This window comes from Cololabis saira, chromosome 24 (genome assembly GCF_033807715.1).
Source record: "Cololabis saira isolate AMF1-May2022 chromosome 24, fColSai1.1, whole genome shotgun sequence".
NCBI classification, from domain to species: domain Eukaryota; kingdom Metazoa; phylum Chordata; class Actinopteri; order Beloniformes; family Belonidae; genus Cololabis; species Cololabis saira.
The window spans coordinates 20,392,641-20,417,352 of record NC_084610.1 but is presented as its reverse complement, the minus strand read 5'-3'; the positions used below and the strand labels follow the sequence as shown (position 1 = coordinate 20,417,352).

Below are 24,712 nucleotides of genomic sequence, written 5' to 3'. Positions count from 1 at the left end.
TTGCTGAAGAATGGCGCAGAAAATGAGAAAACGCAGCCATAAATATCACCTCCAGCGTTACTTGTAACAGCTCGCCCTGCTAAAAAGGCTAAAAAAAGAAAGCCAAAGTGCGATTCTGCGGCGCAGGTTGTCCGCTACTGGGGGTCTGCCACGGACCGATGTGCACCATTCTGCGTTGGTGTAACGCGGAACCATAAATCAGCCTTCAGTGTGTGCTGTTCTGAACACCGGGTCCCTCGGCCGAGACACAACTTTTGCGGTATGTGTTCATTGTTGTGTCTAAAAATGATGCGCAGTGCCGACCCAATCAGAAACAGTACAGATTCCCCAAAGTTTGTGGGGGCGTGGCTTTGGACGGAGCGCTGACGGGAGGGGGAGGAGGGGGCGGGGCTTAGAGGAGGTGCCACTTTCAACTTGCTAGCTCTCCAACATCAAGGACTATACCTTTAAGTGACGGGAGCATTATTTGATAGGAAGTTACTGGACAATCAAATGATGCTACCCCTGAAATATTCATTTAAAATGGATAATATGGGATGTTGAGTATTTGATCCTTCAAAATACACTACCCATGACATGAATTGCATTACACTTTGTGAACATTATACGATAAAGAGAAAAAAAAAATCAATTCTATTGCTTTATTTGATATTCATTCACCTTTATTTAACCAGACAGGTCATTAAGAACATTCTTATTTACAATGACAGCCTGGCAAGAGACAAGGACCACTTGGGGGAAAGGAAGTGGTTTAGGGAGTAAAACACAGTAAAATTGTTGCTCTACAAAGGTAGAAAGCCATTAGGTAGCATTTTTCAACAAAGCAGCAGAAATTGACAGAACACTGGCTCAGAGGAGCAGGCCGCCGGGCCACAGAGGAACAGAAGAACAGAGGGACAGAGGAACAGAGGAACAGAGGACCTCGCCCTGATAAGAGTTATCGGCGCTGGATCTGCAGCCGGCGGTTGAAGCCTCTGGTGGAGACGCTCCGAGCCGCTCACCCGGCTGCAGACGACGCGTTTGGAAATCGATCTGGATGATAAAAAACACACATTTGGTGGGTTTACATGGGAAGTTCAATTCCTCTTTAATTCAGAATTAAAATAAAATCCGATTTTAAAATGAGTAAAAATGACCATGTAAACACCAAATTCCGAATGAAAATGGCCATTCCGAATTAAACTTAATTCTGAAGTAAGTGGCTGGTTTATTCCGATTTTAAATCCGAATAGAATAATTCCGCTATCATGTAAACACTGACTACGTTTACATGCAGTCAAGTCTCGGGTTATTGCTAATATTCCGGTTACTGAAACATTCAGAATATTCTGTTTACATGCGTGAGCAAACTGGGTTATCCCTGTAAACATGGTAATTAATCATTCGGGATATCTGGATCAAACCAGCGACGCGCGGAGAACGTGATGACGCAATTCCAGTCATTTCCGCTTCTTCTTCCTGTATCCAAATTCAAAACAAATGCTGCTTCGCGCAACTTTTAGCTCACCTTCTTGTAAATCTTCTATCCCGGTACTTTCTAGCGTCTACAAATGCAGAAATGTTCATATCCTTCATTACATTTATGAAGTGATTAGTCTCCTTCTGGTCTTGGTTTCTCCGTGTTTAGAAGAACTTCCTGGACTCAAAAGACCAGGATTCCTTGTGAACAGAGCATGTGCAGAAAACAAATTCATGTTCCGTTTGATGGGGATATTCCGGTGTTTACATGACCAAATATTCGGGTTTTAAAAGGAGTAACCCAGGGGTCATATTGGGGTTTTTAAAAACCTGAATATGAGCAAATTCGGGTTATTCAAAGGGGTTACTGGTGTTTACATGGCCGTGCAAATTCGGGTTATTGCCAATATTCGGGTTTTAAAAGGGTTATTGATGCATGGAAACGCAGTCACTCATTCCTCTTTAAATTAATTCCGGTCTTTCTTTCTGCTCGTTCCCTCTCCCGTCTGTCTCCATGACCTTATATTCCACTGGGCTGGTTTTCCAAACAAAGTTTCAAGATGGCAGCACGCAGTAAACGGTGGTCAAGAGCAGAGACCATTTATTTAATAAATAGCTTGGAGGACCTGGAAATAATTAAAAGAACAGATGGAAACAGGAAACATAAAAATTGTGAGCTTTTCAAAGTTGTAGCGGCTAAGTTTGTTTTTCTTCCGATAGTTTAACTTCCGGTCCGCCCCCTATCCAATCAGAACCTTCCCAACCCCCAGACCTGTAGAGGAATTGGATAAAGCCGATCAAACGTGTTTTCCATGTAAACCTCAATTCAGAATTACTATTTCCATGTAAACTCGAGGGAAAATAGTTTAATTGGGAACTGCTGGATGTGGGGAAGCAGCCGCAGCGACAGGTTGATGTTCCACCCGTTACGTAACATCCCGACAGGCGGCTCTGAAAATATTCACAATAGGTGATCGATCGGCGGGAATCAATGACCAGCGCCGAGGAGAAACACCCCAGTTTCAGTCTGAGCGGGTCAGGGAGGACCTGCACGTCCCAGGACTTCTGTCTTCTCCCAGACCAGGGGTCGGCAACCCAAAATGTTGAAAAAGCCATATTGGACCAAAAACAGATATGTCTGGAGCCGCAAAAAATGAAAAGTCTTGTATAAGCCTTAGAATGAAGACAACACATGCTGCATATTAGTTATAACTGGGGATAACTCATTATGCACTTCATTATGTCGAAATGTCGAGAAAAAAGTAAAAATGCAGGAAAAAAAAGTTGAAATGTCGAGGAAAAAGTCAAAATTTCGAGAAAAAAGGTCGAAATGTTGAGAAAATGAAAAAAAGAAGAAAAAAGAAGGGAAAAAAAGAGAAAACAAGGAAAAAAAGGAAAAAAAAGGTCAAACCTTTTTAAAAAAGCTCCAGGAGCCACTAGGGCTCTAGAGCCGCGGATTGCCGACCCCTGTCCCAGACGGACCGGTGCGTCCACGGCAACTGGGGCCTGTTTTTGGTTCTGGGGCCCCAGGTGGTTGAAAGGCAACGGCCCCGTCTCCCTGGTTTCCCCCTGGGGGATTCTGGAGGTATATTAATGTTTTCTGCTCACGTCCCTTCTGCAGTTGGAAGTCTGGTAAATAAATGAATTCAGCCGAACTTCTAATCAGCCGTTACCTTTGTCTGTTATCAAATACATTAATTCAGCTGCTGCTGCTTGTACGTTGGGACCTAATTAGAGGTGTTGCAGCAAAATGTCACTTCCCGCCCCCAGGGCCGCCGCCGCCGCCAACACAACTCTCCTTCTGTTACTCAACCTTATCTCGCCTTGTTAAATGTTTGCTCTCAAGGTTAGTTAATCAGCAGTTCCCAGACTCGCTGCCGGGCCGAACGTTGAGCTGGTTTAGGATTTATGAGGTGCTGCGGAGACACGTCTCGACCTGGCAGCTTTCAGAAACCACCTGCAGCAGACTTTTCCAACGATAGAAAACCAGAAGTTCAAATGTAAACTCAGACTGGACAAAGGTCCGAAGACGCCAACTAGGGCCACGTTTCCACATAGCCGGGTATTTACAAAAACGGATATTTCCCCCTCTACGTTTTGAAAAATATCCTCGTTTACACGAACCAGCATGAATACGCTGTTAAGGTGCTATGAGCATCCAAACCTGCAGGGTGCAGTGTAACGAGAAGCATAAAGTCATGCTAGCCAATCGGAATCCTGGAAAAAAACGTCAACAAATGACACGTGTGAAGCCTGAATAATATGGTTCCGCGTTAAATCGACGGCGTAGCCTACGTACGGTGGCGTCGCCGTGTACCCTACGCCGTAGACTCTGCGTTGGTGTAACGCGGAACCATAAATCAGCCTGGACTTCCAGTTACTTCCAAGACGGAACGAGAGTCTTTCGTTAGAGTGACAGAGAAGTGGAGTTACTTTTAAGTGTGACTTTAGAATGTAAAACAGGTAAAATACAAGAAAATATTGACGGTGGCCAAACAAATTGTAAACACAGGTCGCACACATGACGTGGTGACGTTTCTGTTGCATAATGTGATGTTTTGAAGCCTAAATCTCTGTTTCTCTCTGTTTACAAGCAAATGTGAAAACTGAGTTTTTGAAAATCTCCACTTTGGCCGGAGTTTTCAGAAAATGATCGTTTTTGGTGACTTTGAGCTTCGTTTTCGTGTAAACGAACGGTCAAAACGCATAAAAACACCACCATTTTTGCTCCGTGTAAACGGGGCCTAAGTTCGGTAAAACTCGGAGCTGCTCGGTGATTGAAAGTATTTGGCTAATTGACATTAAAATGGAAAGTTCTGTAGACTCGTTTAAAACGAACTGGACACATCCTGCTGCATGAATTCAGGTGGACGGTGTCCGTCCTCTCCTCCTGTTGCTATGGAAACGCTTGAATAAGGAACTGCCGGAGCTCCAGTGGAGCACCAGGGGGAACTCCATGAGCCGCGCTGGGCTGATGTCAGGGTTTGGGTCGTTGCTGGGACCTGGCAGAGGCTCTGGGGGGTCCGGGTCGGCCGGGGGGGTCTGGCTGCTGTACAGGACTGTCTCAGAAAATTAGAATTTTGTGATAAAGTTCTTTATTTTCTGTAATGCAATTTATAAAAAAAAAATTAAAAAAAATGTCATACATTCTGGATTCATTACAAATCAACTGAAATATTGCAAGCCTTTTATTATTTTAATATTGCTGATTATGGCTTACAGTTTAAGATTAAGATTCCCAGAATGTTCTAATTTTTTGAGATAAGATATTTGAGTTTTCTTAAGCTGTAAGCCATGATCAGCAATATTAAAATAATAAAAGGCTTGCAATATTTCAGTTGATTTGTAATGAATCCAGAATGTATGACATTTTTGTTTTTGTAATTGCATTAGAGAAAATCACAATATTCAAATTTTCTGAGACAGTCCTGTATATTTTTACCTATAAGAGGGATGTTTGGAGGGGTTTATTCACAGTTTAAAAATTCAAGCTAAACGCTAAGTGAGTAAAGCGATGACGTCACGGTTGAAACTGTAAATAAAAACAGAAAATGATTAAAAACATAAGCAGCAGACTCAAGTTAAATTATCTAAAGTGGCATGTGTTTTAGGTGTTTAAATAAATGGCACTTAAAAAAAAGACTAGCATTAATAAGTCTTTGTCATTCAGATGTCACGTGATGCTGATAAATCTGATAAATATGCGTAGATTCACGGAATTGTTTTTCTTCCTATCTTTTATTTTTGGATTTCAAAAACCTGGAGTAATGATTCCAGGGAGTTAAGTGAGTTTTAACTTCGAAATAACTAACTAAAGGACAGACGTCACCAGTGTGACTAAAGTAATTAAATGTAATGGTTTCCAGGAGCAGCTCCACCTCGCAGCTCCTCGGGTTTTTAGCGGCTGCGTCTCCAGGGACGAGCCGGTTCCGCTCCATACGCGTTAAGCCTGAATTATGGTTCTGCATTAAACCTACGCCGTAGGGTACACGGCTACGCGGGAGTCTCTCCGTAGCTACGCCGTAGCCTGACGTGCACCTCCCAAAAAATGTAACTACGCGTCGAGGTGACGCAGACCCAACGCAGACAGAGAGAGCTGTGATTGGTTCGCTTGTTAGCAACGCATTTCCGGTTCCGGTTCGTGACGCAGGAACTTTCAGCGCTCTTTTCTGCGTGTGTGTGTGTGTGATTTTTTTTTTTTTTTTTTTTTTTTTTTTTTTTTGCACAATAGTTGTCCTTGTCTCTTTGATTCACTGTGACCGGAAAAGGCGGAAGCTGAACAAAAGTATCAACTAGCGCTCTGGGGGGGTTTTGCACCGCGGAGAAATGGAGTGACTGAGAAGTCCGAAGGGTTCACGACGGCGTCACGGCAACGGCGTAGGCTCTGCGTTGGTTTAAAACAAAACCTTAATTCAGGCTTAAGTGCGTAAAGCGAGATCTACAGCCGGCTGTCAATCTAAAGACCACGCCCCTAAACGGAGCCGAAGGACTTCAGAAAAACATGCGCAAGTGACGTCACGGTTGAAACAGCAGAATGTAAATAAAAAAAGAAAATGATTAAAAACATAAGCAGCAGACTCAAGTTAAATGATCTAAAGTGGCGTGTGTTTTAGGTGTTTTAATAAATGGCACTTTAATAAGTCTTTGTGATTCAGATGTCACGTGATGCTGATAAATATGCGTAGATTCATGGAATTGTTTTTCACGGAATTGTTTTTCTTCCCATCTTTTACTTTGTATTTCTAAAACCTGGAGTAATGATTCCAGGGAGTTAAGTGAGTTTTAACTTCAAAATAACTAGAGGACAGACGTCACCAGTGTGAATAAAGTAATTAGATGTAATGGTTTAAATGCATGGCCCTCGTCTTCCAGGAGCAGCTCCACCTCGCAGCTCCTCTGGTTTTTAGCGGCTGCGTCTCCAGGGACGAGCCGGTTCCGCTCGATAATACGCGTTAGTGAGTCACGGTACCGGGTCCCTTCAAAATAAAAGCCTCCATGACTTCAGGATGTTCCTCGCGGAAACGTTACCTAACAGGGTTTTGCAACTCGGCTGAAGCAGAATTACGAGCGCTAATGTTTTCCAAATGACTCTAATAACTTTCCGTGATCGATGAGGACGCGCGCGCCTCTGCGGATCAATAATCAAGTTCAGGGAAAGGTGCGGGTGTCCAGGACTGCAGAGCTGCTGTGGTATGAAAGTATTGACGTGCCAGAGAGAGTGAAGGGATGTGGTCGCCATGGCAACAGGTCGAGCATTCCTGTGGAGCTGTTGTTTGGAGAGTGGGGGGGGTTCTGCATTAATCTGCCATTAAACCTGATCAGAGGACGGACGGATGCGTGGGCTTAAACTATTATAACTTCTATTATACTATTATAACACACTCATGAAAGATTCAGAAGAAGGGAGGATAGAAGGAGGAGGAAGGGAGGATGACGTGAGGGTGAAGGAAGGATGAAGTGAGGATGGAGGATGAGGTGAGGATGAAGTGAGGATGAAGGAGGATGAAGGGAGGAGGAAGGAAGGATGAAGTGAGGATGAAGGGAGGATGAAGGGAGGATGAAGGGAGGAGGAAGTGAGGATGAAGGGAGGAGGAAGGAAGGATGAAGTGAGGATGAAGTGAGGATGAAGGGAGGATGAAGGGAGGATGAAGTGAGGATGAAAGGAGGAGGAAGGAAGGATGAAGGGAGGAGGAAGTGAGGATGAAGGGAGGATGAAGGAAGGATGAAGTGAGGAGGAAGTGAGGAGGAAGTGAGGATGAAGGGAGGATGAAGGGAGGATGAAGGGAGGAGGAAGGGAGGATGAAGGGAGGAGGAAGGGAGGATGAAGGGAGGAGGAAGGGAGGATGAAGGAAGGATGAAGTGAGGATGAAGGGAGGAGGAAGGAAGGATGAAGGTAGGAGGAAGTGAGGAGGAAGGGAGGAGGAAGTGAGGATGAAGTGAGGAGGAAGGAAGGATGAAGTGAGGATGAAGGGAGGAGGAAGGAAGGATGAAGGGAGGAGGAAGGAAGGATGAAGTGAGGATGAAGGGAGGAGGAAGGGAGGGTGGAGTGAGGAGGAAGTGAGGGTGAAGGGAGGATGGAGGGAGGATGAAGGGAGGAGGAAGGGAGGAGGAAGGGAGGATGAAGGGAGGAGGAAGGGAGGATGAAGTGAGGATGAAGGGAGGAGGAAGGAAGGATGAAGGTAGGAGGAAGTGAGGAGGAAGGGAGGAGGAAGTGAGGATGAAGTGAGGAGGAAGGAAGGATGAAGTGAGGATGAAGGGAGGAGGAAGGAAGGATGAAGGGAGGAGGAAGGAAGGATGAAGTGAGGATGAAGGGAGGAGGAAGGGAGGATGAAATGAGGAGGAAGGGAGGATGAAGGGAGGATGAAGGGAGGATGAAGTGAGGAGGAAGGAAGGATGAAGGGAGGATGAAGTGAGGATGAAGTGAGGATGAAGGGAGGATGAAGTGAGGATGAAGTGAGGATGAAGTGAGGATGAAGGGAGGATGAAGTGAGGATGAAGGGAGGAGGAAGGGAGGATGAAGGGAGGATGAAGGAAGGATGAAGGAAGGATGAAGTGAGGATGAAGTGAGGAGGAAGGAAGGATGAAGGGAGGATGAAGTGAGGATGAAGGGGAGGAGGAAGGAAGGATGAGGTGAGGATGAAGGAGGATGAAGGGAGGAGGAAGGAAGGATGAAGTGAGGATGGAGTGAGGAGGAAGTGAGGATGAAGGGAGGAGGAAGGGAGGATGAAGAGAGGATGAAGGGAGGAGGAAGGGAGGATGAGGGGAGGATGAAGTGAGGATGAAGTGAGGAGGAAGTGAGGAGGAAGTGAGGAGGAAGTGAGGATGAAGGAAGGATGAAGTGAGGATGAAGTGACGGTGAAGTGAGGATGAGGTGAGGATGAAGGAAGGATGAAGTGAGGAGGAAGGAAGGATGAAGGGAGGATGAAGGAAGGATGAGGTGAGGATGGAGGGAGGAGGAAGGAAGCATGATGGAAGGAAGAAGGAGGATGAAGTCAGGCTTTCCGAGGTTGAAGCGACAACGAGCCGAACCATTGATAAACTGTTTTTGTAGTTTTGTTTAGACGGATCAGAACAGATGACGCAACATGTTATGGGTCTAAATTAAATCAAAGAGTTTGACTCTGAGAATTAAAATACCTCCTGCCATTAATTAGCCGCTGAGCTCGGCATCATGGGGTCCTGGAGCCCGTCAGGATCATGTGACGGGAGGACGGCCTCGCCGGAGATGATGCAGGACAGAGATCTCTTTGTTGACTCTGATCATGTTTGCTTCTGCACTTAATCAGATCCCGTCTCATGGTTACAGCAGCAGTCAGAAGAATTCGCCCGGGGCCTTGAGGCGGAAGGGGTGCGGCTCTGTGGCAGCAACCCAGTGCAAACATTATTATTTATGGAAATGTTAAGGTTTTTTACCCACAATGCACCACGTTGTAGTCCACTTCCTGCAGTTGGTTGACTTAAAACGGGCCTGCGTTCTGAAGCAGACCAGAGTTTGCTTCCTTGGTCAGAGTTGGGTTGTACATTCACACTAGGAATGGGCGATATTTTAATTTTCACGATAAACCGCCAAAAAAATTCCCCACGGTAAGAATTTGTCATCTCGTGGTAAAAACGATAAAAAAAAAAGATGACGTTTTTGTGTAAAGCTGATTTATGGTTCTGCGTTAAATCGACGCACAACGTACGTGAAGGAAGGAAGGAAGGAAGGGAGGAAGGAGCCTGAAAGAAAGAAAGAAAGAAATGAGCCAGAAAGAAAGAAAGAAAGAAAGAAATGAGTCTGAAAGAAAGAAAGAAAGAAAGAAATGAGCCAGAAAGAAAGAAAGAAAGAAATGAGCCAGAAAGATAGATAGATAGATAGATAGAAAGAAAGAAAGAAAGAAAGAAAGAAAGAAAGAAAGAAAGAAAGAAAGAAAGAAAGAAAGAAAGAAAGAAAGAAAGAAAGAAAGAAAGAAAGAAAGAAAGAAAGAAAGAAAGAAAGAAAGAAAGAAAGAAAGAAAAATTCCCCACGGTAAGAATTTGTCATCTCGTGGTAAAAACGATTAAAAAAAAGATGACGTTTTTGTGTAAAGCTGATTTATGGTTCTGCGTTAAATGGACGCACAACGTACGTGAAGGAAGGAAGGAAGGAAGGAAGGAAGGAAGGAAGGAAGGGAGGAAGGAAGGGAGGAAGGAAGGAGCCTGAAAGAAAGAAAGATAGAAATGAGCCCGAAAGAAAGAAATAAAGAAAGAAAGAAATGAGCCCGAAAGAAAGAAAGAAAGAAAGAAAGAAATGAGCCTGAAAGAAAGAAAGAAATGAGCCTGAAAGAAAGAAAGAAAGAAATGAGCCAGAAAGAAAGAAAGAAATGAGCCAGAAAGAAAGAAAGAAATGAGCCTGAAAGAAAGAAAGAAAGAAATGAGCCTGAAAGAAAGAAAGAAAGAAATGAGCCAGAAAGAAAGAAAGAAAGAAATGAGCCAGAAAGAAAGAAAGAAATGAGCCAGAAAGAAAGAAAGAAATGAGCCAGAAAGAAAGAAAGAAATGAGCCAGAAAGAAAGAAAGAAAGAAATGAGCCTGAAAGAAAGAAAGAAAGAAAGAAATGAGCCAGAAAGAAAGAAAGAAAGAAATGAGCCTGAAAGAAAGAAAGAAATGAGCCTGAAAGAAAGAAAGAAAGAAATGAGCCAGAAAGAAAGAAAGAAATGAGCCTGAAAGAAAGAAAGAAAGAAATGAGCCAGAAAGAAAGAAAGAAAGAAATGAGCCAGAAAGAAAGAAAGAAATGAGCCTGAAAGAAAGAAAGAAAGAAATGAGCCAGAAAGAAAGAAAGAAAGAAAGAAATGAGTCTGAAAGAAAGAAAGAAATGAGCCAGAAAGAAAGAAAGAAAGAAAGAAAGAAAGAAAGAAAGAAGAAATGAGCCAGAAAGAAAGAAAGAAAGAAATGAGCCAGAAAGAAAGAAAGATAGATAGATAGATAGATAGATAGATAGATAGATAGATAGATAGATATGAACAAGAAAGAAAGAAAGAAAGAAAGAAAGAAAGAAAGAAGGATAAATTCCCGTTGATGACGTTCTTGTGTAACAAACATGGCGGGTCTGAGAGCGAGATAGATTTATAGTTACAAAGGTGGAGTTGAATTGGTATTTCTTTTATCATCATTTTTATCGTGATAAATGCAAGAAATTATAGTGATACATTTTTTAGTCCATACCGCCCATCCCTAATTCACACCATGACACCATAATGGCAGAAGACGACTCTGGTTGATCCAAAAACGGGTGAAAGGGGTGTAACTGGACCTCGCATCAGTCACCACGAGCTAGCTGCTTTAGCTTGTCTTTGCTCATGCTAAAGCTATGATGCTAACAAGCTCCCATTTCAAACTCCTTTTCCACCAAACCGGTTCCAGGGCTGGTTCTGGTTCTTGTTCTGAGCCAGGTCTGAGTTTGGAACCGAGCTTTCTGTTTCCACTGACAAAGAACTGGCTCCGGTCCAGAAGAAACAGTTCCAAGTTAGCACCAACTCTTTGCTGGTTTAGAGGAAAGAACCGCTTACGTAAGCAGAGAGCGGGGAGTTATTAAGACCAACGGCAATAGCAAGGCTGGGAGACGGAGACATTTTCAGATAAGAATGAATCTGGATGCAGCAAAGCATCATGGGAGGAGGAGGAGACAACCTGTCTGTTAGAGATGTGTCCACGGAGGAGCTACGTGGACTATGTCCTATTAGAGCAGATACCTGGTTGTTGCTGCAACTTTCACACAAACGCAGCAACGTAACTGACAGAGGTGTCAAGTAATGAAGTACAAATACTTCGTTACCTTACTTAAGTAGAAATTTTGGTTATCTGTACTTCAATGGAGTAATTATTTTTCAGACGACTTTTTACTTTTACTCCTTACATTTTCACGCAATTATCTGTACTTTTTACTCCTTACATTTTAAAAACAGCCTCGTTACTCTATTTCATTTCGGCCTTTAAATAAAAACTATCCAGTTAAATTGCTCCATCCGGATAGAGTGAATTTGGTTGTGGTTGTTTCAGATGTTCTTGTCCAGTTTTGTTCTTACATCCGTTCCCTCAGATTCCTGCAACTAAACTTGGATGTACATTCCAATAAAGGTTAGGATAAATGATAACATGCCTCTGAAGTTTGACTTTTTGCACCATTACAATACTTATAGGAAACTAGTCATCATATCTGCTGCTCTCTGAAACACATGTTAATGCTCAATAGTACACATATATGCTTCTTTAATATATTTGCATTATACTAAGATACATTCATTTTCAATGGCTTTTGTCCTTAATGGCTTTTTTCCCCTTACATTACTTTTACTTTTATACCTGCACCTGTTTCGTTCGGTCCTTGGGAACCCTGGACTCTCCGGTACCTAACGAGCTTCAACTGCACGTTGGATCAGTGGAAAAACACTTCCTGTTTGTCTTCCGCTGCATCAAAGCGCTTGTTGTTCTTTAGCGTGAAGGAACAGCGTTCCTGAGTTCATGCAGGATCAGGACCAAACGGCGAGACGTAACCGGGACCCTGCAGACATTCGGACGGTCACATGTGGGAGGATGATTGGGGATTCCCCCCCCTCCGCCCCGAGGTGGTTATATCATCCCAGTGTGACAGGAAGTGGGTAATAACCTCGGGACGAGGCCAAGAAGGCTGAAGGCAGAGGCCTCGTCCTCCGGCTGGTTTCATAAACCAGCCATGTGACCGCCGCTCACTCAGCCGGGCGGCGGGACGGAGACTTAAGTCACTTTCTTTCAGTACTGGAGTTGAGGGGGGATGAGGGGGGATGGCATCCCCCCCTGAAATAAAAACGGTCAAAATCATCCCCCCTGAAAAACTGCCATCCCCCCTTTCCATCCCTTATCATTTCATCAATGAATGTGGTTTTACTGCTATTTCAACATTTAGAGTCATCACCAGAAAAATAACACCAGAATAATAACTTATTTGACAATTTTCACCTGTTTCAAGTAAATTTTCACTTGAAATAAGTAGGAAAAGGAAAAATAGGAAGATTTATCTTCTCATTACAAGCAAAAAAATCTTGTTCCACTGGCAGATTTTTTGACTTATTTCAAGTGAAAATCTACTTGAAACAGGTGAAAATTGTTGTTTTTTCCAGTGATGAGTCTTGTTTTAAGTGTTTTTTACTAAAATGAGACATTTTAACTAGAAATAAGACAAATATTCTTGTTAGGAGTTTGAGTTTTTGCAGTGATCCATTTTACTTATCCTGTGAAGGACAGAGTCATATTGATAAGTTCAGAAAACTGTTTTTTATTGTTGTGTTTTGATGTATTTGATGTAAGCCCAGTGGATATTTAAAGCTTACAGAAGGCTGCATTTAACTGCTGCTATGTCATTCCTGCAGTATTTCTGCAGCTGATTTGGTCAGTGCTATTATTTGTAATATATTATATTATTTGTAATCAGCACAAATTATCTGTCCCCATATGATAAAATCCACCATCCACTCTGATTTTTTTTTTTTACACCTCGAGTACTGCTTTCTTTCCACCAAAACTAAGATGAACATCTGAAGAGAGACAGGTGACCATGAAGACAAAGCGTTTACAAACTCAGACCCTTTAAAACGAGGCAGATGTGCGACGGAGATCCTGACGAAGACGCGAAAAACAACTTGTGCGTCCAGAGACGTTCAGACGAGGCCGGCTGGGTGGCGACCTCACAGCTCTTTATTCCTCCTCGTAAGCGGCTAAACTCAGAGTAATCTTCTCGTGTATATTTTCATAACGGCCGAGTATTAGATTGACCAGGACTAATGGCCTCTAGAGCTTTGATGGATGAGAGGAATCCTCTGAGGCTTTGTTTGACGGGGGGAGGGGGGGGGTAACAACTCGTGATTTGTGTGTAAAACCATCATCTGACCATTGCTGATGTATTTCTGAGTTGGCATTGTGTTAAAACACACATGAATCCTCTTATGGCACTTTTCCACTAGTACCTACTCTACTCGACTCAACTCCGCCTGGTTTCTTTTACATAACAATCCAGCACCTGGAGCAGAAGTAGGAGGTTGGAGCGAAGCTGCTGTGACGTATTTGATTGATTGATCTAAACCAGGGGTCGGCAACCCAAAATGTTGAAAGAGCCATATTGGACCAAAAACACAAAAAACAAATAGGTCTGGAGCCGCAAAAAATCTAAGTCTAAGTCTTGTATCAGCCTTAGAATGAAGGCAACACATGCTGCATGTTTCTCTATTAGTTAGAACTGGGGGAAGATTTTTTTTTTTCATTATGCACATTGAGAAAAAAGTCGAAATGTCGAGAAAAAAGTCGAAATTTCAAGAAAAAAGTCGAAATGTCGAAGAAAAAAGTCGAAATGTCAAGAAAAAAGTCGAAATGTTGAGAAAAAAGTCGAAATGTTGAGAAAACTGTCTAGAAAAAAGTCGAAATGTTGAGAAAACTGTCTAGAAAAAAGTCGAAATGTTGAGAAAAAAGTCAAAATTTCGAGAAAAAAGTCGAAATGTCGAGAAAAAAGTCATTGCCGAGAAAAAAGTCGAAATGTCGAGATTAAAAAGGAAATGAAAAAGAAGAAAAGAGAAAAAAGAAGAAAAAGAGAGAAGAAAAAAAAAGGATAAAAACAGTCAAACATTTTTGAAAAAGCTCCAGGAGCCACAAGGGCGGCGCTAAAGAGGTGGCTGTGGAGCCTCGGGTTGCTGATCCCTGATCTAAACGAAGAAGACAACAACACTAAAGATGTAGAACCTGGAGGAGATGATAGATGTGCTGTTGGGTCTGTGGTTTGTGTTTGATATCAAGTTAAAAAATGAGAGTGAGAGAAGCTTCAAGCGGCGACGCTTTTTAATTTTTTTTGTTTGTCTCGGTGCTGCTGAAAAGTCCATTAGGAGCAGCTATGAAGTGACAGAGCTCCTGGTAGATCTGGTCGTTCCTTATCTCCGTCTAGATCCCTTTTTAATTCTCTCCTCAGCACCAGGTTTATGAACATCTGCACCTCAGAGTTGGATCATGAAACAGACTTTTGCTGCCGTTGCTGGTGGAATAAAATGAACAAGAAGCCGCCGTTGTAGTCGCTTTACTCTGATGTCACATCCTGACTCAGACGTCTGACTCCAACCCCCCGACCAATCGGTGGCCTGGAGTGTGATGACGTCAGATCCAGCCCGACTCAGCCGCTTATGCCGCGTTCCATTTACCTCGGAAATCGGCACTGGGAACTGGGAATGGCAGCCATCTTGGAATGGTAACTCGGGGGTGGTGAAGCTTCTCCCACTTTCCCAGTAGGAAATCCCACTTCGAGGGGCGTTCCAGTTGAAAATTCCGACTGGGAACTGGGAAATTCTGACTTCCGAGGACAAATGGAACGCGTCATTAGAACCTCGGCAGAGTAGTTACAGAAAAGTATCTACTCGGCACGTTAGACCCCTAGTGGGAAAGAACCAAACCGAGTGGAGCCGAGCTGAGTAGGTGCTAGTGGAAAAGTGCCATTAGAGTCTGCAGAAGCAGTAAGGGGGTACTTGGTATTGTCCTCATGGTTTTGTGCGCCCACTGGGCCTCTCGGCGGGTTCAGGTCCGAGTAGGGTTGCCACCTTTCAGAAATAGAAATAAGGGACACCCCGATTTCAGCAGCGCAGGCGCCAAAAGAAAAAAGCTCCCAAACTTCTAAAATGTGTTTATTTTTATATAAAAAAACAAAATGCTTTGATTTAAAGTTTAAAGTGCTTTAATAGCATTGAACTTGCATGACTGTACAGACAGACAACCATATAGCAACTGAAATAACCTCCTATGCTACTGTACGTCCACATCAGCCCAAATGTATAATATAGCCTACAGGTGAAGAATATGGTGTAAAAGTTAATTTATTTCAATAATTGAACTAGAATATGGTGTAAAAGTTAATTTATTTCAATAATTGAACTAGAATATGGTGTAAAAGTTAATTTATTTCAATAATTCAACTAGAATATGGTGTAAAAGTTAATTTATTTCAATAATTGAACTAGAATATGGTGTAAAAGTTAATTTATTTCAATAATTGAACTAGGATATGGTGTAAAAGTTAATTTATTTCAATAATTCAACTAGAATATGGTGTAAAAGTTAATGAAAATACGGTACAAATCGCGTCCCGTATTAGTTCAATACGGGACGCAAAATTTTTTTCTCAAATAAAGGACAATTCCGTATTTTACGGGACGGGTGGCGACCCTAGGTCCGAGAGGATGCGGTGCTGCCAGTGTTGGACCCATCGACTGCAGGTTAAAAACCCGCAAACCCATAGGTTCCGTGACTCGAGGTTCGGGTTTTCCGTCGAGACGGTGCCGAGGCCTCTGGGTAATCCTGGGCCGTGAGATCAGGACCTGCCCCCCCTCCCCCAACCATGTTTCGAGGAAAGCGGACACGCGTGCCAAGGTCGGGCTTTAGCGGGAAATGGAGTGGGAGGAAGGTGAAAATAGAGGCCCGGCGTTCATCCTGTGGGATGAAGTCCAAAGACGCTCGACTTAACCGGGGAGGGAAACTGGTTCAGTGGGACGTGATCCCCCGCGGGGCCGGGCTGGTGCTCTGGAGAACCGGTGAGACCGGCTCAGAGAAAACATTCTTAAGAAAAATAATCTTCTTAAGTGTCATGTTTTTCTTAAGTTCAGTCTTAAGAAGAAAAAAGAGAAGAAGTCATATTCTCCAAAAAAGTTCTTAAGTATTTTCTCAACTTTCTTCTTAAGAAAAAAACTTAAGAATAAATGGTATTCTTGAAATATAAGTTCTCAAATTTGTTCTTGACTTTTTTCTTAACTTTAAGACGACCTTGACCTGTCTTAAAATTTCTTCTGTGAAAAGGTAGTAATAATAATAATAATAATAATAATAATAATAATAATAATAAGCCTCTAATATCACCTTTTTCAACACATTTTAGACAAGTTTAGACTAGTAGGTCATAGTTTGAGGATATACTTTGTAATTAATTACACAAAGAGCCTGTTAACTGTTTGTTAGCATGTTAGTTAGCGTGGTAGTTAATTATTATTAATTTTCCCCAATAGTATTTTTTTTCACACATTAATCTCATCCACCATAACCTTGAAAAGTTCCTGCATCTCTTTTTCTCCTTCTCCATGTTTAGTGAGTGACTGACGGTTAAGACCAAACTACCTATAAATGTTGTTTGTTGGAACGTGCAATGACATAATTTAAGAAGTTCTTAAGTAGGAAAAATAAGAAATTAGTAAGAAATGACAGTTCTTAAGACGGTTCTTAAGAAAATATTGAGGAATTTCACTTAAGAACTTTCTTATGAACTTCTTAATTTTAGATCTTAAGACATTTCTTAAGATCGTTCTTATTAAAACTTAATAAAGTGCCATATTAACAGCGCTACAGTTGAAATTAAAACAGCTTTTGGCTCTCAGCTTCCTGATTTTAGGGGTAGGGATGAAAACGTGGGGTAGGGGGAGTATTGGGACAGGCCTGGGAAGATTTCAAGTGCCCTAAAATCTGTCCCTTTTTAGGGGTAGTGAAGAAAAGAAGGGTGAGTGAAAGAAAGTAGGGGGTGTGTTGGGATTGGGCCTGAGCTGCTCAGAGACGAGGCTGCAGAGGGTTTTCCAGCGACTGATGGTTCTGGTGTCTGCAGTAGGGATGGGCGGTATGGACTAAAAAATGTATCACGATCATTTCTGGCATTTATCCCGATAACGATAAAAATGATGATAAAAAAAATACTCTTTCTTTCTTTCTTTCTTTCTTTCTTGCTCATTTCTTTCTTTCTTTCTTGCTCATTTCTTTCTTTCTTTCTTGCTCATTTCTTTCTTGCTCATTTCTTTCTTTCTTTCTTTCTTTCTTTCTTTCTTTCTTTCTTTCTTTCTTTCTTGCTCATTTCTTTCTTTCTTTCTTGCTCATTTCTTTCTTGCTCATTTCTTTCTTTCTTTCTTTCTTTCTTTCTTTCTTTCTTTCTTTCTTTCTTTCTTGCTCATTTCTTTCTTTCTTTCTTGCTCATTTCTTTCTTGCTCATTTCTTTCTTTCTTTCTTTCTCATTTCTTTCTTTCTTTCTTGCTCATTTCTTTCTTTCTTTCTTGCTCATTTCTTTCTTTCTTTCTTTCTTGCTCATTTCTTTCTTTCTTTCTTTCTTGCTCATTTCTTTCTTTCTTTCTTTCTTGCTCATTTCTTTCTTTCTCTTTCTTTCTTTCTTGCTCATTTCTTTCTTTCTTTCCTTATTTCTTTCTTTCTCTCCGGCTCATTTCTTTCTTTCAGGCTCATTTCTTTCTTTCTCTTTCTTTCTTTCTTTCCTTATTTCTTTCTTTCTCTCCTTCTCTCCGTAAAATATCACCCATTCCTAGTCTGCAGGAACCGGAGGGTTCTCCACCGTCCTGTCGGGGGTCCAGGCCTGTCTGGGTTCCGGTCCATCAGCGGGTCTGGAGGAACCCTGCAGGACTCTGGCGCGGGCGGGTCAGTTCCTGGCAGATTAGAGTACTCCGAGGTCTTAACCAAATCCCTGGAAGTTCTTGGAAAACGCTGTTGTTGTTGTTGTTGTTCTGGTTTTTCCAGGACACCAGCTTGAAGAAAACAATTCCTCTCGCAGGAGAAGATTGAACTTTTGAGATGTATTTTTTTCCTCCATTCAGACAGTTTGGAGATGAGACGGAGCTTGTCAATGAATGTGGATTTACTGCTATTTCAACATTTATCACCAGAAAAATAACACCAGAAAAATAACTTATTTGACAATTTTCACCTGTTTCAAGTAAATTTTCACTTGAAATACTGTAAGTAGAAAAATCTGCCAGTGGGACAAGATTTATCTCCTCATTACAAGCAAAAAAATCTTGTTCCACTGGCAGATTTTTCTACTTATTTTAAGTGAAAATCTACTTGAAACTAGGCCTGTGTTGAAAAGATCGATTCTCCGATTTTATTTTTTATTTTTTTTTAATTTTTTTATCCCGGTTTTTTCCCATTTTTACCACCCCGTGCTCCTACCTACTGACAGTCCTGGGCATTGCCATCCTCTACCAACCCCGGGAGGGCCCTGCACTGAGCTCAGGTCTCCTCCTTAACCTGAGGAGTGAGCAGGTCGCATCTTTTCACCAGACAGGGTGGGGCTTCTCCGGCCGAACGTAGCGCGTGGAAGGATCACGTTATTCCGGCCGGATCCTCCCCACCCCATCTGGCGCCCCGGTTGGCCAGAGGGGGCATGTATAGCCCAGGACTGTGTGCATGTTTTTGTGAGGGTAGCTCACATTAGCTACCCAAGGGAACACGGGGAGAACATGCAAACTCCACACAGAAAGATCCTTTTGCCAACCCCACCCATGGTGTGGGCACTGAAGTCATGGGGGAACTAACACGCACTTCAGCGCCCACAGCGTCCCCGGCGGGAATCGAACCCAGGACCTTCTTGCTGTGAGACGGCTGCACTACCAGCTGCGCCACCGTGCCCCCATCATCTCAGATTCTCCGATTTTAAATAGATTCTCATATTAATTCCTAAAAATCGAGTCATATGTCTAAAGATCGATTTTAAAAAAAAAAAAAAAAAAAAAAAAAAATGTCATCGTTACATTACAACCTTTGGTACTTTTTTGTTTATCCCCAAAAAAGGAATATTTTGTTGGACACGGGTGCCATGTTTTGCCTTTAAATATGTTTAAAGGTATGAAAACATTAAAGTTTTCAGTTATAATTGCATAAATTGTCTATTTTTCTTTGCTTTATATACTGTCTTGGGGTTACATTTGCATAAATGTTAAAAACCAAATTCTCATAAATGGGGAAAAAATAAAAGCGATTTCTTTTGTCCTCTGTTTGCTGCCCTGGATCTGTTTTGATAATTCTGACCCACATGATGTTTCCTAAAGCAGTTCTATCAGCATTCTGGGAGCTGATTGGTCCTTACAGCATCATTATCTGCAATACTTGCTGTTGAATCTCAATATAATACTAGTATTAATATGTTGCATAACTACAGTCATATAATTCATGCAACAGCTCAAAAAACAGTTTTATTAACACTAACCCAAATCAATATCGGATAGAATTGGATCGAATCAAATCTTGATAATCGATTCTGAATCTTAAGAATCGGAATCGAATCGATTCTTGACACTTGAATCAATCCCCAGCCCTACTTGAAACGGGTGAAAATTGTTATTTCCAGTGATGAGTCTTGTTTTAAGTGTAATGGGATTTTTTTTTTACTAAAATGAGACATTTTAACTAGAAATAAGACAAATATTCTTGTTAAGATTGTGAGTTTTTGCAGTGATCCATTTTACTTATCCTGTGAAGGACAGAGTCATATTGATAAGTTCAGAAAACAGTTTTTTAACAACTCGAGTACTGGGTCCAGGTCCCAGGAGGTCCAGGCAATCTGGACCAGGTCTGGAAGTTGTCAGGACGCGTGAGCCTTGACTGCGGGAGAGTTCTCCTGAGACATGAACAAAGAGAGCGTTAAGCTCGGACCCAGCTATCCCATTAAGGGCTTTGTTTGTGATCAGCGTTTGGGACGCTGGCGTTGGGATTTCTCCCAGGTACCGGTTGGTATCAGTCGGTGCTCTGGGGCGTTTTAAATTAGCTCCAACTTCCAGGCTTTTAAAAAAATATCTATTATTACTTCATGTGATTTGTCCTCCCTCGTCAGAGCACAAAGAGATTTGGACAGTCATTTATTCCAGCTGCAGTCCCACTCTACAACCAGGCCCTGCAGGCCCAGGGAGACCTGGAACTGGAGCTGATAGAAACTGACTTGGACTTTTATCTGCACATGTTGCACTTTGACAAACAACTACCAGCACTTCGTGTTTGTTGGACCAGCGTTTATATGTACCGTATTGTCCGCACTATAAGGCACACCTAAAAGCCTTTAATTTTCTCAAAAACCGGCAGTGCGCCTTATAATCCAGTGCGCCTTATTTTAGTAATTTCTGTTACTGTAGTCAGGGGGATTGTAGCTTCTGTAGTTGGTGTCGCCAAAGTAATGGCGCTAAAAACGTCAGGAATCGTCACAGACGTTCAAGAAATGCGAGTCAGCGACGCTGACTCGCATAATGGTGACTTTGACGAGACGGAGCAAAGCTGGTTTTTATTTTGTTAATAAAGTTTGACATACGGTACTTTTCTTGTTTTTTTTTTGCATTTGCTGTAGGATTTTGCAGCATTTCCTGTAGCAGCTCCATCAGGTAGATACGTAACTCAACCCCAGCCACTATAGTATGGTATTTTACCAGATATTTAGTGCGCCTTATAATGCGGTGCGCCTTTATATATGGAAAAAGTTTTAAAATACGTCATTCATTGAAGGTGCGCCTTATAATGTGGTGCGCCTTATATATGGAAAAAGTTTTAAAATACGTCATTCATTGAAGGTGCGCCTTATAATGTGGTGCACCTTATATATGGAAAACGTTTTTAAATACGTCATTCATTGACAGTGCGCCTTATAATGTGGTGCGCCTTATAGTGCGGAAAATACGGTATTGTTGTATTGTCGGCTCTGTTTTTCTGTTCGCCTTCATCTTTTTGAATGTCATGAGCTGTTTGGCAATAAAGACAATAAAGGTTTCAATCAATCAATCAATCAATCAATCAATCAATCAATCAATGTGATGAGGGTGTTGACCAGTTTCTTATGTTTCTTTTTTAAACTCAGGGGTGTGTGTGTGAAATATAATGCCAGAAGGGAATGACATCAGCGACGGTATTAGAGAAGAATTTGTAGGTTTATGATTGGACTCCGATGTTCTGCAGTGAGAGATGATGTTGTCCAGGAGTCAGCATCCCAGCACATGTATGGGGGGGGCAGAAGTGGGCCGAGACCACCTGCAGAACCCTTCCAGGGTCTCGGGGGGGCGTTCAGGTTACCTGCTGTGCTCACACTTCCCCGGCTCTTCCTGTTGGTCATTGTTTAGTCCTGGTAGGGCTGGGCGATATATCGAGATTTTAATATATATCGATATATTTTCAAACGCGATATGGTACGAGACAATATCGTTTATATTGATTAAAAAAAAAAATAATAAAAAATTGACAAATTGACTTGAATGTTTTATTTGAGATTTGTACAAATGTTTTGTTATTTGCACAACTGTCAACCTCAGTGGAAAAGTCTGCCTGTTACTGTCTACATTGTATTAATTGCACAGTGTATTTTAATTTAATTGTTATGCAGGAAAGGGATATTTGTTTTATTTTATTCAAGAAGCATTTTTATTCTATATATGCAGGCAGTTTATTTTTATTTCATTTGTTTTATACATTTTGATATTGTGCAGACCTCTGTTAATAAAGGAACCTGTGTGACATTTGTCACGAGGCTTTGTATTAAAACTGACCGTTTTTTTAAGGGTTTGCCTCAGAAAACAATGAAGCTAACAGAGATGCTAACAGAGATGCTATGCTATAATGCTTTGGGGGAAACCCCAATTATGGCACAGAAAAAATATCGATATATATCGAGTATCGCCATTCAGCTAGAAAATATCGAGATATGACTTTTGGTCCATATCGCCCAGCCCTAAGTCCTGGACCTCCTGGACCGGCTCAGGTCAGACTGGCTTCTCTGCTCGTGCTTGCATAACCGTGGCCTCGCGTAAACCCGCGGGATCCTGGACCGCTTCCACCTGGGTGCTCTTTAAGGACACACTTCAGGGAATCACAAACGTTGGCTGGGAGGATTAACGGCGTCCTGGTTTACCCCCGGCAGCAGGCGGGTCCAAGTCTGGGGGGGGAGGGGGTTCCTGCTCGGCTCACGTCTCGTTTGTGTCCACAGGTCGGCGGACGGCGGCAGGATGCTGTGGCTGCTGCTCTGGGCGGTTCCTCTGGTGGGAAGCGGCCGGGTCGACGCTCGGGAACCACGACACCTAGGTGAGGTCAAACCGTCAATTGGGTATGAAGGTACGGCAGTCGCCACACCTTGGCTTCAAGGGAAAATGTAAATGTTTGTTTTTTAAATACATTTATGGAATTACTCTGTGTCTATTTATATTGATTATTCTATTATTTAATACATATAGAATAACTACAAATGCAAATCAGAACATGATCGATTTCACTAGTTATTATACACTGCAAAAACTCAAAATCTTAACAAGAATATTTGTCTTATTTCTAGTTAAAATGTCAAATTTTTAGTAAAAAAAAATCTCATTACACTAAAGACAAGACTCAAAAACAACCATTTTCACCCGTTTCAAGTAGATTTCCACTTAAAATAAGTGGAAAAATCTTCCAGTGGAACAATATTGTTTTGCTTGTGATGAGAAGATAAATCTTGTCCCACTGGCAGATTTTTCTACTTATTTCAAGTGAAAATTTACTTGAAACAGGTGAAAATGGTCAAATAATAAGTTATTTTTATGGTGATGACTCTTGTTTTAAGTGTAATGAGATTTCTTGACTAAAAATGAGACATTTTAACTAGAAATAAGACAAATATTCCTGGTAAGATTTTGAGTTTTTGCAGTGAGTGAGACTGCATTTGAAAAAGTTCTTCGACTCGTAACCTTGCCATACCTTAGCTTCGACTGAATTGATGCTGATGATTAAATCGCTGTTGAATATCTAACTTTTTCAGCATCAGTTGCCATGGCGACGCAGCGATTCTGAAAACTGAGAGCTGAGGCTGAGGTTACCTGCAGGGAAGGGGCGGGAAATTAAAGAGATTTCAAACAAATTCAAGAAAACACAATATTTAAGCCAGGGAACCGAAGCATTTTTAAGAACAAAACGGAACCAAAACTTAAAGGGGACATATTATGGCATTTAATGTATATTTTAAACAGGCCTTGAATGTCTTAAAAACAATCTAAAGCTTGTTTTTTCTACATAAATCAGAAATCCAGCCTGTGGGCCATGTCTCTATTTTTACCGCTTCTAAAGCCTTTTTCTGTGCTTCATTTTAAGGGCGGGGGGGGGCTATGATAATGAGGCTCTGCGCTGATTGGCTGCTTGAATGACGTGTAGGAGGGGAGGAGAATAAGCCTCGCTCCGGCCAGAGCAGCCGGCTGCGTCGTACACAAAACGTCTCCCATGCGAGAAGCTTCTGCGACAAAATCAATTCCATGGCTTTATTTTTTTTGTATTGGACTGTCCTAACTGGCCGCGAGTTTCAGTGTGGACAGAGAGCGTCCGATGTCACGCAGCTCGACCTGATAGTCGGACGCTCTCATTCAGTTACACGCTGTAAACGGATCTTAAAGCCTGATTTACGGTTCTGCTTTAAATCGACTCGTATCCTACGCCGTAGGCTCTGCGTTGGTGTAACGCGGAACCATAAATCAGCTTTTAGTCACCTCATCTTCACAGAGGAAGATTTCTCATCATTTATGTTACAAGACAGATGAATCACGTTAACTGTAAATAAATCACAACACTGAATTTTCACAAATGGCAACTTTATTGTTAAAAAAATAAAATATGAGTTGTATTTAAATAACATTTATGCACTATTGCTGGCTCAAGGAAGGACCGTGCGTTTTCTGAAGGTGTCGTTGAACAGCTTCAGGTGCTTGGAAGATCTGAAACCAGACAGAAAAAATGTATTACTAATTTACCTAACGAGTGAGTGGCTCCGTTAGGGAACACTGGAGCCGCCGGGGCCCGGGGCTCCTCACCGGGCCGGTCCGTGAGCAGCTCCTGCAGCTCCGTATGCGGCGCCGGGGCTCCGGAAGCTAAGCTAAATACTTAGCCCATGCAAAGATCATACAAATATAAATAACATAAAAAAAAAAAGGAACTTACCGCTGACTCGTGTGCAGTTACCGGGTCCGTGCTGTTGGAACTGATCCTTTTATGAGGGTAAATGTCGATGCAAAACCTAATTTTAACTGTCCCTCGCTGTTGAAACCAGTGGAAAACAGTCACCGCTGCTGAACAACGGCGGAGCTCCAGCCGGCGGAGAGAGCTGGTTGTGGGCGTGGTTTCAGCAGCGGAGGCTGAACCTATGGAAATCTGCTCAAAAAAATCACGTGACACTGGGGGATTCTGTAAGGCGGGGGTCACAGACCTTGCAGAAATTCATGGGATTTCATCTCCCCTCTGCTGGCAGGGTGAGGGGAGAACACTTTATATATGTTAAAACAAGAAAAAACATGTTTTTCATAATAGGTCCCCTTTAAGCAGCTGTTGCTCCGTTGTTTAGCATGTGGCTAACAGGGCTGTTAAACCTGCAGTCAGCCGAGTCGTGGTTCCTTGTAAAAGACGAGCTTGATAACAGTGGTGAGCTCGTCGTCAGAGACCTGCAGGAAGCCCAATATCTGGGACGCGTCGTTCGCTCCTCCAGCTCATAAA

General features: G+C 42.2%; 1 protein-coding gene across 1 annotated transcript in view; it reads left to right on the top strand.

The window, feature by feature from the left end:
• The window catches only part of LOC133424938 (prolactin receptor-like), a 50,224-nt gene that overhangs the window by 3,579 nt on the left and 21,933 nt on the right, over positions 1-24,712 (top strand). The window contains exon 2 of the mRNA XM_061715532.1: positions 22,194-22,288. Coding sequence (XP_061571516.1) covers positions 22,213-22,288 — 76 coding nt within the window. The 5' untranslated portion in view covers positions 22,194-22,212. The remainder of the gene's footprint in view (positions 1-22,193; positions 22,289-24,712) is intronic.